This window comes from Paramisgurnus dabryanus, chromosome 5, assembly GCF_030506205.2.
Source record: "Paramisgurnus dabryanus chromosome 5, PD_genome_1.1, whole genome shotgun sequence".
Lineage (NCBI taxonomy): Eukaryota > Metazoa > Chordata > Actinopteri > Cypriniformes > Cobitidae > Paramisgurnus > Paramisgurnus dabryanus.
The window spans coordinates 34,683,781-34,699,938 of NC_133341.1; the positions used below are offsets into that span (position 1 = coordinate 34,683,781).

A 16,158-nucleotide genomic window follows, 5' to 3' on the forward strand; every position below is an offset into this window, starting at 1 on the left:
TTCATTCCGTATCTGTTTTCAAATAAATAGCCTAAACGATAAACTTTTTTTCATTTCCTTTACATTTTTTCAAATAAATAAATTATGTTTTTTTCCGTTCTTTTTAAAATCAAACTGTGAAAATGTTTCTCATCAACATTTGCAAATGCAACGGCAGGAGGAGAAAAGTAGACCTAATGTTTCTTAATATTTAATGTTAGGCTACTATTAAAGTTCCTTTAACCTTTAAATTATATTTTTAGTACTTCAAGTTTAAAATCATCACACTTTTATTTGAGGTTACACTTTTTTTTATTCAGGTTGCAAAAAGACATTCACCACATCTGTGCTAACGCCACAATGTAAACACACAATAGCATTTATCAGATTATAACATTTCTGTTTACGTTATTAAAGCTTTAATTAAATTTTTTAAGAACCTCGAAGATAAGGCACTCTAACTCTCCCTCATACCAAAATTAAGCTTGAACATTATTCCTTTAACCATCTACTTTACCTGTAAGTCACGCAACAAAAGCAAAACACAAGATTATCAAAATCAATAAAGATGGGAAATATCAATACAACTGTAATGTAAATATTTCAAACAGACTTCAAACAATATATCATGAGTAATGAAAACTATGTGAATATATGTATCAAAAGATGTGTCAATTAATAGTATAGATATGATTATGCAAGTTTATATGAATACAGAAAAAAACAAAAAGACATGCTTTATTGGCATGAGCTGGACCAATCACCCCTCAGATAATAGCCATCACTTTCCAGAAACAAACAAATGTAATTTTAACAATTAACTGCCTTAAAGGCACAATGATCTGTGTTTTACTATTTAAGAGCTGTTCTGCAAATATCAATGGACCGTAAACGCTGTGGTTAGGTTTAGCAACATGTTTCTAGAAGTATTTTCTTAAACTGCTACACTGTTGGGGATTTTGTTTGGGGACAGATAACAATACTCCAATGTTAATTCTTCATTACGGCGCTTGATGCTGTCGGTCACCTTGTCTAGTTTCTTGCAGAATTTCTTAATGGCTTCCTTCACTGCTTGCTCCGTAAAGAGCATATCTGGATACATGCCTAAGTACCTCTAGGAAGTAAAAAATAACATGTCAGTTTTTTTTAGGTGAACTACAGTTAATGCAGTCATGATTATTTTAACTTTTGCTCAATGTTTCTTTTTCATGAAACCCACCCACATTTAATTGCTGATAATTAATGACGATACAATATAACTTTTTTGTATAACAGTATAGAGCCTCTGATCTTATTTTGTTATATTGTTTCTGCAAATATTTATACTACAAAAAAAAAAAATGCTGTTGGTCAACTTAAAATTTCAACTGGAGTTGGGCTTTTTTACATTTGCGACAATAGTCCAATTATAAGGGGTTCCATGTAAATGTAAAAAACATTTGTTACTTTTTTTGGGACTACTGAATAAACGATAAACTTTAATAAAGCATTCAGCGTAAAATGATGAGGTGCAGAGATATCTGCTTCTAAACATTTCAGATAAGTGTAGATAATAATAATAATAATAATAAATAATAATAATACTTTAAATTGTGTGATTTTGAAAAAAAAACACACAAAATAACCCTTTTAGGTTAATTGAAATCGCAATATAATGGGAATTATTTTGGGCACTTTTTGAAAAGGTAACACCCCAGTGACAACTTGTGAACGTTCTTGTACCAATCCCCTTAGCTAAATGCACTGGTAACCCACTGCTTATTGCTTTATTTTACCAGGCTGTAAACATTATTTTCTACTGTAAAGTTGGCCATTTTAACATGGAGGTCTATGGGAATTGACTCCCTTTTGGAGCCAGCCTCAATCCCTGGGGTGGGGAATACTGGTCCTGGAGGGCCGTTGTCCTGAAGAGTTTAGTTCAAACTCTAATCAAACACACCTGAATGTTATTTCCGAGTCATACTGAAGCCTTTGATTGGGATTTTCAGGTGTGTTTGATTAGGGTTGGAGCTAAATTTTCAGGACAGTAGCCCTCCAGGACCATGAATGCCCACCCCTGGTCCAGGGCATGCACAAGAATATAGGCTGCGTGGCAGACATGACCTGCAGCAGATTTTCTGCGTGTTAATTTTACTTTCAACACCCATGTTAACAGACACACTGCCTGTGGAACAACAGACCCGCTCCACGTCCGATGGAAGGCTTCGGTTGAAAATGGCAGGTGTTAGGTATGCAGAGGAATTTTAAATTTGAGTGAGCATGGAGCGGTTTCACTGGAGCGGGACAAAATTGTAGGTGAGAAGGGAGCGGTATTAAGCGAAGCGGTTTGGTGCAATTTTGAGCGGTGAAGCAGGGTTAGCGAATACCCATGTAAGCAGGCAGGGGAAATTTAAACAGCTCAGCTATATGCATATTCTCTGGAAAGTATATCCAAATCAGTTGTCAAACCTCATTTTTCTGGAACCGAGTGAGGGCCCAAGCTGTTCCCATAACCCCACTGGAAGAGTCAAGGTCAGGCAAAGAATCCATGATATATTTCAGATCTGCTTTGCCCTTCTGTTGGGGAGGCGGCTTGCGCATGGTGGAAGGACTGTTAGGGATCCAGCCAAACCAGTCAAACTGAAATGCAAAAGTAAACTCGCAGATGTTAGCTTATAGATATCATCAAGAACTTTGTCTAGTAGTTTTTAATGCCTTTGCCAATGATCTGAAAGTGTGTTATCTCACCTGTCCAAAGTTGACTGCAGCATGCTGTGCTGAAGCATTGAATATCACAGCAGTCAGGTACTCAGTTAGCTCAGCTCGAGTATTCAAAAACTGTGGAAACCCTGTCAATGGTGGCAATATTATTTTATCTTGGATACAGTTAAAGTTGATTTGATACACACAATAATGCATTTTATAGAATATACAAGAATACAAATAGCATGCATGCTTGCACAGACCGACACTGTACTCACTATCACCCTTAGAGTCCTGGATGCCAAATAGGGAAACATCCTTAACAAATTCTTGAATTTCTGCATCTTTTTGAACCTTCTCATTGCTGTCATAGTAGATCTCGACCACATCAGCAACAAAACTACAGGAAGATCAATAAGATGACGGACCAACAAATAAAAACAAATCTGGATGCCAAACATTTATTTATTGGCATGTACAGTATGCAACTAATTTATATTTTTGCATTAGTAGTACTAGAATCGGTCATAAAACATATCACCAATAGCGTGCTTTCATGGCGATAGTTTTTATTATTATCATCATCATAGTTTCACATTAACATGTGCATTGCGCGTGCTTCCTCACATTAGAGGGTTTGTGGGCTTCACTTTGCGAGAAGGAATCCGCACGTGGGTTACAAACTCTCTCGCGCGGATTCCTTCTCACATGCACCTGGACTTAATGCGCGCGTTTTGGACTGTTGCTCAGACCTGTATGCGTGCGGCATAGACTACTTCTAGCACCTGAAATTGTAATGCGCATAATTCAGACTCTTCCTCGCACATGAGCTTGTAATGCACACAGCTCTAACATTTCCTTGCACTAAAGAGGTTGTTAGCGCGCAGAGGGTTAGAACCAGTGAGCCTGTTGTTCCCGCTCCCTGGCACGCAGAAAATTTTAGAGCATCTGGGCTTTAATGATGCGTTTGGATTAATGGCATCAGTTTTAAGAAGGTTGCGGTCATGACAGTGATTCCCTTGCTTCTTTTTTGTCCACCAATCAAGTGACATAAATAAACGAGTAAACTACTGCCCCGCCCCCCGATACTATCGTGTATTGGCGATCTCAAAATGGGGCATATCGCCCAACACTTACGCTCGCTTGAGGTGGTTTTGCGAATAATGGGAGATGGAAATGCATATGCAGAATAAATTCTGATGTAGCGAACATTAAACCCATGTGACTGACCGTCTAGTTGTTTCCACTATCGTTGTCTTTACCATATATGGGGCTTGACGTCATTGCAATGCCCTTGCTGCTAGTGCCTTCATCAAAAATGCTGCATTCCTTTTTCTGTGCACAGCATTCAGTTTAGTTTCAGTAAACTGGACTGCTAATGATTAACTTATGACTACATGCAGTCCTGTCTCCATTTTCCAAGCGTGCCCTGTTTTGTTAAATGTTGGTTACTAGGTTACCAATACCACCGTCATTCACTCAAACACCTTTATGAAAATGCATCTTGTTTGCATTTTTTTTTTTGCGAATTTTTACATTTGGATGTTAACCCAGCTGGAAGTGTCACGTGATTTCTATGTTAACAGCATAAGCTTTGATTCGAGGCTTCATCTGGCACATCCATTTTTGCTAGACACAAGGTCAGAAGCCTTGGTTCAATGTAACATTGCTACTGATTACTGTGATTTTGACTTTTTTGCCTGTGACCATGACTGATTTCTGCCCCACATTTTGGATTGTTTAACTGTTTGTTCGTTAAACTTCAGCAAATGGATTCTAAAACAGCCTATGCCTCATCCTCATTACATAACCCTATCACCTACCAGTTTATAACCTCCCAGATCATCATGCCATCGTCTCTGTAATAGTACTTGGGTGCCTTTTCCATTCCTCGAGCTTTTATGGTCTCAGGGAAACACAGGGACTTGAGGGTTAAAGTCTTCATGACCCTTTCCATCAATTGATCAATCCCATTTCCACTTATGTTACTAATCTGGAAACAAATAATTCAGGTAATAATTTGCCCCAATATTTTCAGAAATTAACTAGACCAAAAGGCACATACAGTATTTAACCTACTGAAGTGACCATCTCTAGGAGAGGTATGGGCAACTTTGGTCCTGGAGGGCCATACAGAGCTTCAACCCTAATCAAACACCTGAATAAGCTAATTGAGGTCTTCATGATAACTAAAAAGTTACAGGCAGGTGAGTTTTTCAAGGTTGGAGCTAAACTCTGTAGGACAGTGGCCCTCCAGGACCGAAGTTGCTCAACCCTGCTCTAGGAGAGAAGTAAAATTGTGCGTACAAGGTAAACACTGTGTAAACAAACATTGGCTACATTGGCTGAGTCCCTCCTTAAACCTATATCATGGACAGAAATTATGCCTTGCCAGACAATAAGGATATTATCAAATATAAATAGAATTGCTTTGGGTCAAGCCTTACAAAATTATGTTAACGTTGTGTAAAAGTACCTTGCTGAAGATCCCGCGATCACTGATGATCCTTGTACGGGCCTCTGCATTGATTGCCATTGTGAAACGAACATGAGGTATCAGTAGCTGTAAGAAGCAAACAAACATTTTAAACGTGTTCATTAAATCTAAATGTATTTGAAAAGCACAACCTCAAACAGGAAAATGTGACTCTAGGCCACAAAACTAGTCATAGGTAGCACAGGTATATTTGTAGGTATAGCCAACAATACATCGTATGGTGTCAAAATGATCGATTTTGTATGACAAAATCATAAAAATATTAAGTAAAGATCATGTTCTATGGAGATAATTTGTACATTTCCTCCCTTAAATATATCAAAACTTTATCATTAGGAATGGGTTAACATTTATATATAATATATGTATACCTGCAGATTCCAGATTTTCAAATAATTGTATTTGCCAACTATTGTCATATCCTAACAAACCATAAATTAATTGAAAGATTATTTATTCAGCTTTCAGATAATTTTAAATCTCAATTAAAAAATATTGACCCTGGTTTTGTGTTCCAGGGTCAAAGTTTTTCCCTTTCCAATGGGAAGGACACACTAGGGAATGCATCTGGTGTGACGGTGTTTTAAAAGGTGTAGCCGAAGATTTTCCTGAATTTTAGAAAAGAACCACACTCTCCATTTGCTCCCAAGAAGGAACGCCTATTAAATGTGTGCATGAGAGAGCATGCACAAGTAGTTCTTCTCGTTCACGCTCTGTTTACAAGTTGCTGTCGGCATGGCTCATACATTGAGATGTTTACAATGTCTGCGCGGTTCGTGACTTGTTCCAGGGCTAGCATCGCTAATCATAGCTTACATCAACTTTTACTAGCAGTGATTTTAAATTGATTCCCTCTTCTTCATACAATTCGTAGACACTTTTTCTCTTGAAACCCTCAGACATTTATAAAAAAACACGCTGCAGAAAGCGAACCTAGGAACAAGTACATACAACGGCCTTACGCAAACATATCACAAGAATGATTGACAACTAAGATGACCAATAGTCTTGATGATCCACCCTGAAAAATAGAGTCTTATTATGCAAAAATATCACTTCAAATGCAACTGCGAATACAAAATGGTGCCTGCACTGCAAATCATTCACTGTAAAAAATCCAACTTTAAAATGTTCATTCCACAAAGAACATTAAGTAACTTGAACAAAGATTTCTTTGTTGAAGGGCGTCAGTTGATACTTTTGTGTTCACTGAATGAAAAGATCATAATCATTCAGCTAACAAATATTATTTTGTTGACTGGACTTAGATGTAAAAGTTCACCCAACTTGCCAAACTGAGTAATCTGAACAAGCAATAAAAAAAACCAATGGTCGGAATGGTTCCCAGCATGGATTGCGACATGTTCACTTCTTTGGTTAATATTTACTAAAAAAGATGATTGTTTTAATGTTTGCTGGATTTATTTATGTTGTTATGTTGTTAATGTTAGTTATATGTTGTATTTAGAGTAATTTTTAAAGAATTATGTTTGTTCATTGTTACCATGATTGAGAAGTGTGTGTTCAGTGTAGAGGGCAGCACAATGAGTTAACGCGCACCATTGTTGCCTCACAGCAAAAAGGTCTCGGGTTTAAGTCAGACAAAGACTTTGTTTATGAGACCCTTCGGTGTACACACCCACAGTCCAAAACATGTAGATTAGTTAAATTTGGATATACCAAATTACTCTTTACCCAACTTAGTCACTAGTTGAGTAAACATATAAATTTGCTCATTACCTAATCAGTTTAAGTTGGTTCAACTTTTTGGTGTAAGTTGACATTACTCAGTAAATTGAGTAAGGTGAACTTACATCATCCAAGAGTTGAGTAAACTCAAAAAAGCTGTGCAGCAAGTTGCCTTGAAAATTTAAGTCAATTCAACTTTTTATTTTTTACAGTGTTCACTTCTTTTGTTTAGATGGCTGCTTGTCTGTGCATGGGTAGATTGCATTAAGTCGAGCAATCCTTTTATGGAAATTATAAAAATGCCAAATTCAACCATAGATAGATAGCACTTTGTTTGTGTACACGGAAATTTGTCTTGCAGTAAGCTCCATCAATTACCACATAACACTACAACATAAAATCAACGCTAAAACATATACATCATTAAAAATATACATATATACTTAATATGAGGGGGACCATGCCCTACCAGAGTGGTGCGAAATACAGAGAAATAGAGAGACAACCAAAAGACCTTGGCAACAAGCCTCAGCTATCCTGTTCACGTTACCTTCAGACAAGCAGTGAATCGCACAATCTTTAGGACTCTTGAGTTTTGCATTGAATCTAAATATCATGACTGTGTATGGAAAGGCATATACCTTGTATACAGGGTGGGCTGTAGAGAGCTGTCTGTACATGGCTACTTCAAAAACCTCTGATATCAGATGAGTCTTGAGAAGGTGTGTGACCAGCTGGTGTACATTGAAGTCAGAAGAATTTACCCACATCTTGGCAAGCATCCAATCGTATTCATTATCAGTTGGGAGAAAGATTGGGCTCTTTTCCCCTGGTGTTTGACTGAGCTGTTTTGACATTTCAATCAATGTTTAAAAGCATTTTCATGTTTTATGTAATTTATGTTTTGAGTTGACGCTGATTCTTTATGGGACACATATAATACTGTACCTGAATGGCAATTGGCACAATTTGGTTCAGTCTGTTGTTGTACAGTAAGCAGATGGGTGCAGTCAAAAAGTACTGGGTATTTTTGTATTTATTGGCTGGCAATCCCGCCAAGATTTCATAATCCACAATGTAGACGTTTCCTTTCTGTAAACACAGATAGTTTAGAATACAAGGTTTGTATGTTAAAATAACATTTAAGTGGGTTATTTAATAAATGATGGTGTCAAAATACATCAAGCATTTGGGTCTGATTACTGACCCGCGCTTGTAGTGATTTACGGGTTTGTTTCTGACCTTAATTTCCTCTTCTAGCGTGAGACCTCTCTGCAAAGAGCCCTTCACCATCTCATGTGTGACTGGAAATTTGTCTGGAAGTTTCATGCATTTCCTGATCATCACAGGATCACAACCATTCAAGAACTGATAGCCAAACATGTAATCTGTATTCCAGTCTTGGATCACGTTCTCTGTGCAGTTGTCAAAAAATTAAGTCAACTGTCAACTTTACATCTGTGATGAAAATGTCCCCAAATTATTAGTTTTTCCCCCAACAATTGTGTTTGGATATATAGATTTTGTTTAAACAACAAACAACAATAACAACAACTATTAGTGATAGAATAACAATTCAAACCCAGTAGAGTGTTCTTGGTTTCATAGTTTGTAAATATCTTCTCAAAATCTGCAAAATCTTTCCAGGACTGAAAGGAATCTTTATATCTGCCCAAGTCTAATTTCACAAACCTGAAACAGAATGCATATTGTATAATTATAGAGAGTTTTACTGTTCGTGTCTTATCAAATAAACAAGGACTGTGGCCATGAAACATTCCCCCAAACTTACACTTCACCAAAATTTCTAGAAAAGTCGGATTGTTTTTCTTCATCAAACTGAACATCTAAAGGAAGTTTTTGCTCGGCATCTATGGACTGAGGAAAGCCCGGGCGTTTCTTGATCCATCTTCAACAAAAAAAATGACATCAATTACTTGTACAATTACACAAAGAACTACATTTGGTAAAGTGCTTTGTTTTTATTAATTAGTACTTTTTTTTTCGTATAGTTTAAACATTTATAAATAAGACATTTTTTGGTTGCCTTCCTTTTACAAAAAACTAATTGAGTCAATCAATTAAATATTGCCCTGGTATTATAAACATGACAGCTTAAAGGGATAGTGTGGGCAAACATGATATTAAACCAATGATTAACTCACCCAAAGCCATCCGAGATGCATATGTCCATCATTTTTCAGATGAACACATTTTCAGTTATTTTAGAAAATGTTTTAGATCTTTCAGTTAATCAAATGTAAAGTTACAGGGTCCACGTCCTTCAAGTTTAAAAAAAATTGCATCCATCCTTCACAAAAGAAATCCAAATGGCTCCAGGATGATAAACAAAGGTCTTCTGAGGGTAATCCATGTGGTGTTGTAGAAATATCCATATTTAAAACTTTATAAATAAAAATAACTACCTTCTGGTAACGCCACTATCTTGGTCGTGTCTGCAGTTTACGGAGGTTTCTCTGCTGCTGCTCTGCGCCGCCCTTCGATTTTATAATACGTCACCAGGGCTTGACATTAACACCCGCCAACCCGCCAAATGCAGGTAGATTTCGGCTGTGGTGGGTAAGACAGCCAATCCCACTAGCCACTTTGGCAGGTTGAATATAATTTTTTATTGTAGTTTTCTTAAGTTATGCGGAATGATAAACAATGCGCGATGCGACACTGGGAAACTACAACTCCCATGAGCACTCTGCAACCAGCACAGCGCAACGCACAGAGACCGTTTGTTGAGACGCGCGCGATCAGTGGAGCGTTGCGGACCAAAGCATCACCTTCCAGAGAGCTCGCGAGAGCTGGATTTGCAAATGCACAAGAGGACGCAGTCTGAGCACATACACATTTGGGGAAAGATAAAACAATTGCATGGAAGTGATTGAAGAGATATAAATTGCGTGCACACTCTCAGGGCGAGAGAAATTCAGCGCATACCTGAATGCACACGAAATCAAAGGAAACCCGCCAGCTGAGAGGTTGTCATTAAAAGTCTTAAAAACACCTTTAACCAAAAAACCATGATCAAACTTATAAAATACAATCTGCATAAACAAGTTCACAGTAAAATTCATCTACATTTCTTGACAGTATTTACTGCTGTTGTTAATAAATATTTAAAGTGGTTGTCAAGGGGTTTGTGTTTATCTTTTAAGTTAATCTTCTACAACGCTGTTCCACTTTTAATATATTCATTCAAATTTAATCTATTTTTGCCTTACAAGCATGTTTTTCATGCACCTAAATATATGATATGGTCTATACTGATCTACCTGGTATATAAATGTCTTAATTTGGGTGGTCAGACTGCATTTGAAATTCAATCTGCATCTAATTTAGCTAAACCAAGTAAATTTGCTCTAATTAAAATCATTTTAGGATGCCAAAGTCAAGTTTAATCATAAAATTTATTTTACCAGCAACAAAATTGTGGCCAGTAAAAATGCTGAATGGCTAGTAACTTTGGAAAACAACTAGCCACTTTGACTGGCGAGCAGAAAAGTTAATGTCAAGCCCTGTACGTCACTAAGAAAAGTGCGTACACTACACTGATACTCTCTCCTGAATACAGAGGAGTTTAAGATGGCGGCGTTACCGGAAGCTAGTTATTTTCGTTTATGAAGACGGCTTGGGGGTGAGTAAATCATGGGTTTAAAATAATTTTTGGCCAAACTATCCCTTTAAGCCAGGATGAGGCCTTAGGGTAATTAAGATTTTTAAATCCTTTAAATTAGGATCTTGAGACAAAACAATGACACTTGATATTTAGATTTTAATAAATTTTTGTCAGTGCAAATTATTTCCATATAGCTAAAACATGCATGAGTTATTTTAATAAATGTCCATGCTCTCAGTTAGGTGAGAAGAGAGATCGCTAGCATTTATTCAGGTTGTATTGGTTTTTGAAAGTTAATAGACGGCAGCTTTCCCCAAAGTTGGCGTGGTTTCAGCACAAACACGCCCCCAGCGTTTGAAAGCAGAGAATGATGCTTATTTATCACAGATTTTGATAACTTTTACCGCCCATTTTTAGCTTTCAAATTTGGCTGGCGGGTTTGCCTGGTTCTGAATGTGTTATTTTTATGTGGTGTGACAAACACAGAGCACATACACTCACCTAAAGGATAGTTATGTAGGAACACCCATTCAATTTCTCATTCATTCAATTTTCTAATCAACTAATCACATGCCAGTGGCTTCAATGCATTTAGGGGTGTGGTCCTGTTCAAGACAATCTCCTGAACTCCAAACTGAAGCCGTTTCTCAATGTCAAGGAAGGATCCTCGGAAGCCAGAATTTTGAGGATGCTACGTCATCGCCGTCCGTCGAAGGACTGTTCCAATGTCGAGGATCCTCGAAATTTCAGCCAAGGACTTAGTCCTTCGTTCGAGAAATATCCCATATACAGGAAAGGATGCGTATGTGTATCCTTCGCACTCTTCACGCGCTGAAATCACCCACAATCTTATGCGCGCAGCACCGAAGCACACCTTTCAATCACGCAATGACGTGCACTTGCTAGCCTGTTCCATTTAACGTGTTCTCTGAATGCTTAAGAGGAGCATCGCCTAGCCTCTGAAGGAAGTGACTTGTAAGTATTAGGTCCTGCCAAGGAAGTATCCTTGACATTGAGAAATGGCTTGAATGTCAGAATGGGAAAGAAAAGTGATTTCAGCAGTTTTGAGCGTGGCATGGTTGTTGATTTCAGACATTCAGATGGTAGAGTCAGAATTTGTCGTTAACAGAATGAGAACATGGATCCATCATGCCTTGTTACCAATGTGCAGGCTGGTGATGGTGGTGTAATGGTGTGGGGGATGTTTTCTTGGCACACTTTAGGCCCCTTAGTGCCAAGTGGGCATTGTTTAAATGCCATGGCCTACCTGAGCATTGTTTCTGACCATGTCCATCCCTTTATGACCAACATGTACCATCCTCTGATGTCTACTTCCAACAGGATAATGCACCATGTCACAAAGCTTGAATCATTTCAAATTAGTTTCTTGAACATGACAACGAGTTCAAATCTCCAACAACTCCAAGATGCTATCCTATCAATATGGGCCAACATTTCTAAAGATTGCTTTCAGCTAGCCTGACGTTGTCATACTCAATTCTAGTCAGAATTTGAGTCTGATACCGCTCCATTGAGCTATAATTATGAGGCGTGTCTCAACCGAAAAATGCCTCTGCACTCAATTGGATAGACCTGCGACCAATCAGAGCAACAGAGTGTGTGACGTATGGTGAAATTACGTCTTTGCAGCCTGACCGAACTACTAGTTATTTCGCTACAATGACACTAACATTGTGATTATACTAAGTCGGAGTTAGCGAATGTACATCAACACCTACTAGGTTTACAACATTTCGTTTATATCACAACATGAAGTGTTTACTAAGTCAGTCAGACTATCTCTTACCATTTGTACGTCAGGTGAACTTCATCCACGACGATACCCATTACGTTGGCTTGAAAATATTGGAGCCTAGCATGTCCCTCCACTTATTCAGCAACCACGATTCCGGGCTTCCGTAAAGAAGCTGGCAACGACCGCTAATTATATCCATCTCGTCGTGCACGCCGAGGTGCATCGCCGTGATAACGTTACCCATTTCAGTTGCGACCAACTTTTGCCGAATTCGTTAGGAAGGACGGCAAAAACATCAACAAATGCCCTGCTCACGTTTCTCTGTTCCTCTTTTAAAATCAATGTTCTGTCGATATCTTTTAGAACAGACTTAATGTCAGAATCCACACATCTGAACTCTACAGCGGCAGCCATTCAACACACGCGTTCTTTGGTGACGTGGTTCATTACGTTACTGTTGATTATCGGTCCATCATCGTATAAAGCCCGCCCTGACAATTTGATTGGTTCGACTAGCTTTGGGTCTAGCATAGTAGCTCCTCAACGCAGAAACTCCAGACCGATCTTCCGGTTTTCAAAATCTTGTGGGCGGGGCTAAGATCGGCTGGCACCCAGGCTAGCTTTCAGCACCTTGTTGAATCAATGCCACATAGAATTAAGGCAACTCTGAAGCCGAAAGGGGGTCAAACAGTATTAGTACGGTGTTCCTAATAATCCTTTAGGTGAGTGTATTTAATATCACTTTACACAGACTTTAAGACTGTACATGAAACCTGAATATTTCCTTTCTGGATTCCAGTTCTTGTTGTCTTTGCCTTTTAAGAAATTCGTTGTCATCCTGAGGTAGTCGAGCTAAGTGAACATACAAAGAAATACATAACACACAACAACTACAACAACTGAATAATGAACAAAGTGAGTCTGTGCATACCACTGCCCACTCTGATCATCACTTCATTTTTGTCTATCCAGCGATAACAGGGGAACACGAAGCATTTTCCAAAGGGAGTTTTCACTTTGATTTGCATACAGAACCACTGACAATCGTCTTGTTCGAGTTTCACCAGGACAATGTCTCCAAGCTCCTTCATCCCAGTGATTTTAACAGAGATCTCCTGTAATGACATCTTTTATTAGACATACTGTACGTTATATGGAAACACAAACATCTCTCACACAGGCTTTGGTGAAGAGATATTAATACTTTTGCCACCCTGCTTATCTGAACAATGCAGTATTATTTTCTTTTGTCTAACTTTATCAGTAAATGGTGGATAAAGAAACAAAATTTAATATACAATGGTGTGAAAAAGTGTTGGTATTTTTTGCATGTTTTTTGCAAGATAACAACTAAACACAACAAGCAAAACTTTAAACTGTTTCATTGGACGGCACACGCGTTGTCATCGAAATAGGGTGGACCTTAATGCCTACTCTCAAATTACACAATTTTACAATATAGTGGTTAAACGGATTACATTACTTGTTTTGAGTCATGGGTCGCAAAATTTTGAGATCAGCAATTTTGAGATAAGCAAAACTGATACACATCTGATTTCTTTCTCAACTGTTCACTTTAAGACACTGTTTTATGAGAATATTTGCCAAGATTGTGTTATTTCAAGATAATTTTGCGCGTATGTGTCAAGCACAGAGAGATTCTGTTTGTGTGCTTTTTAAAATGCGCGTCTCAGTGCGTGCACTTACAGTATACCTCAAAAAAATATGTGAGCTTTAAAAAAGATTCATTATATTTAGTTTAAAGCATAAAGACGACAGTGTTATCATTAATTTGATTACATTTCTGTAAATACTACAGAACTTTACTAACTTTGTTCTTCAATTTTGCCATATGCTTAAAATTTCTTGGTTTGATCTCATTTTATTTTCCTATTTGCTGATCTCAAAATTTCGACCGATGACTCAAAACAAGTAATGTAGTCCGTTTAACCACTATATTGTAAAATTGTGTAATTTGAGAGTAGGTATTTAGGTCAATCCTATTTCACCGAGGTCCACCCAGTTAAAAATGTCTCGCCTCTATACTGCTTAGGTGCACAAACACAACACGACAAGACCATATTAATAAATGGCATTAAAATAATCAAGTTCTTACCTTGCTAAAACCACCAAATAAGGGTTTATTCACCATCGTTTTGATACTGCAATGATTGTTTGAGTCCAGCAGGGTCAAGGAAAAATCCCTTACTCCCACACCACCAGTTAACACCAACACATTGTAGATCAGATTTGTGTCTGTATGGAAAAAAACATATGCAACAAAAATAAAAAGTAATATTTATCAAAAACAAGTGAAATCGACCAAAGTGTTGCACAAAGTAGGCTATATAAAAGAACATAAAACAACAACCATAAGCAGCAAAATAATAAAGGGCTTAAGAATAAAAGAACTCATGAAAACAACCGATCAATAAATATGAAAATCCATTTTTCCAGCACCGGTCACATATGTTTCACAGGCTTTGCTGCAGGATCGATTGTTTTTAATAATACTATGCAGAGTTTACATATAGCCATTAGGGATAACGTACAAATGTTGGCCACAGAACCTTTTATTTAGTTTGTTGAAAGTCAGCGCCTGATGCAGTGTCATTGTTGTGGTCACTGATCAGCAGAAAAAGGGAAAAAATAAGGTAAAAACTTGCATACCTGCGGTTTCTGTTGGTTGTATAACAGCCACAGGAGGATCTTCAATTTTCGATGTCATCATGAAGGTTTGCTCTACAGGTAAGTGACTTCACTTTTATATGCAATGCGGGCTACCTGTATAAGAGCCTCTTTTGCTGCCTGTTGATTGGTTAGCACTGTAAAAAAAGTGCTGTAGTTATGCATCTGTTTGCCAGTAACTTGCTGTAGATTTAAATGCATGTTATGGCCATCATTTGTTTAAACTTATATTAATATTACACATTAACAATTCTTTATCTTTACAGAACAAAACTAAAATAACATCCTCATGCAAAGCATTCAGGGAACCAGAAATCCTGTTTTTCCCTTCAGATTTTGCATGAGGCTGTTATTTTAATTTTATTCTGTAAAGATCTGTTAAAGTTAAATTTCCATTTAACTTTGAACAATCTTAAATGAAGATCTACAGTAAGTTACATGAATACTTTCATTTCTACAGAAATTTAGTTACAGATGCCCTGTCAGGAAATAGCAGGACATGAACCCAGGTGCAGACAATAATAGAAAAAACACTGAACTTTATTTAATAAAACAGAAAACAACACACACGAGGGGGCATAAGGTGACACAAACAAGATCTACTAAACACTGACTAGACTACAATAAACGTACAAAACTTTTTTTTATGTTTGAAGACAGGACATGGTACTCACAGGTAGTTCAACAATGGACCAGCAAAGAACACCAAACACACGGACATTAAACAGGAGAACTAATGAGGGGAACAGGTGAAAGTAATAACAAGCAAGGGAGCGGGTAAAAAGTGACGAGACACGGGAGATACGTGATCTAATAACCAAAAATGAGGCCACGCATTTCCCACACAAAACAATGTATTGTTGATAAAACATGACTAGGGGTATGTCTCAATCAGCTCCCTTGTTCAGTAGTCAGGGCACTGATCAGGGAGTCGGCCATTTTAAGGGCTGTCTCAATCGCAAAATCCGTCCAGTGCACTGGAACGTTCGTTCCCTTAAAATTCCCATTGATGGTCCCAATATTCCCTTACCGGAAATCACGTGACCTTTTTGAAGCTCGCCAAAAGAACATCACGTGATCCAACTCAATAAACTTTATGAAATGTGACAGAACTTTTAAAAAGACAAATGTTTGTTTTAGTTTTAAATATAAACACACATCGTTACACAGTAAGGGACCACAATCTGCTCAATATTTAAAATAATAATATTTATTTAAAAATGTAAACAAATATATATA

General features: G+C 37.6%; 1 protein-coding gene across 1 annotated transcript; it reads right to left on the reverse strand.

Moving 5' to 3' along the window:
• Window positions 1-286: 286 nt before the first annotated feature.
• LOC135732164 (polyunsaturated fatty acid 5-lipoxygenase-like) lies at window positions 287-15,030 on the reverse strand. The gene is made up of 15 exons (XM_065250061.1): window positions 14,902-15,030; window positions 14,348-14,487; window positions 13,163-13,346; window positions 13,005-13,083; window positions 8,640-8,756; window positions 8,430-8,539; window positions 8,090-8,262; window positions 7,796-7,939; window positions 7,489-7,692; window positions 5,138-5,224; window positions 4,485-4,654; window positions 2,940-3,061; window positions 2,707-2,807; window positions 2,428-2,598; window positions 287-1,093 (listed from the first exon to the last, which is right to left on the reverse strand). Exons 1-15 carry the CDS (start codon window positions 14,960-14,962, stop codon window positions 914-916), a joined length of 2,043 nt encoding a protein of 680 aa, XP_065106133.1. The 5' UTR covers window positions 14,963-15,030; the 3' UTR covers window positions 287-913.
• Between the last annotated feature and the right edge of the window lie 1,128 nt (window positions 15,031-16,158).

Bases quoted from the DNA above. Each gene is read 5' to 3' on its own strand.
- LOC135732164 (XM_065250061.1), bottom strand. From the start codon at position 14,962: ATGATGACATCGAAAATTGAAGATCCTCCTGTGGCTGTTATACAACCA. The intron at 7,693-7,795 runs GTACAGTATTAT...ATGTCAAAACAG, and splicing joins TTGTGCCAATTGCCATTCAG to CTCAGTCAAACACCAGGGGA. The intron at 3,062-4,484 runs GTAGGTGATAGG...ATCTTCCTGTAG, and splicing joins ATCTGGGAGGTTATAAACTG to TTTTGTTGCTGATGTGGTCG.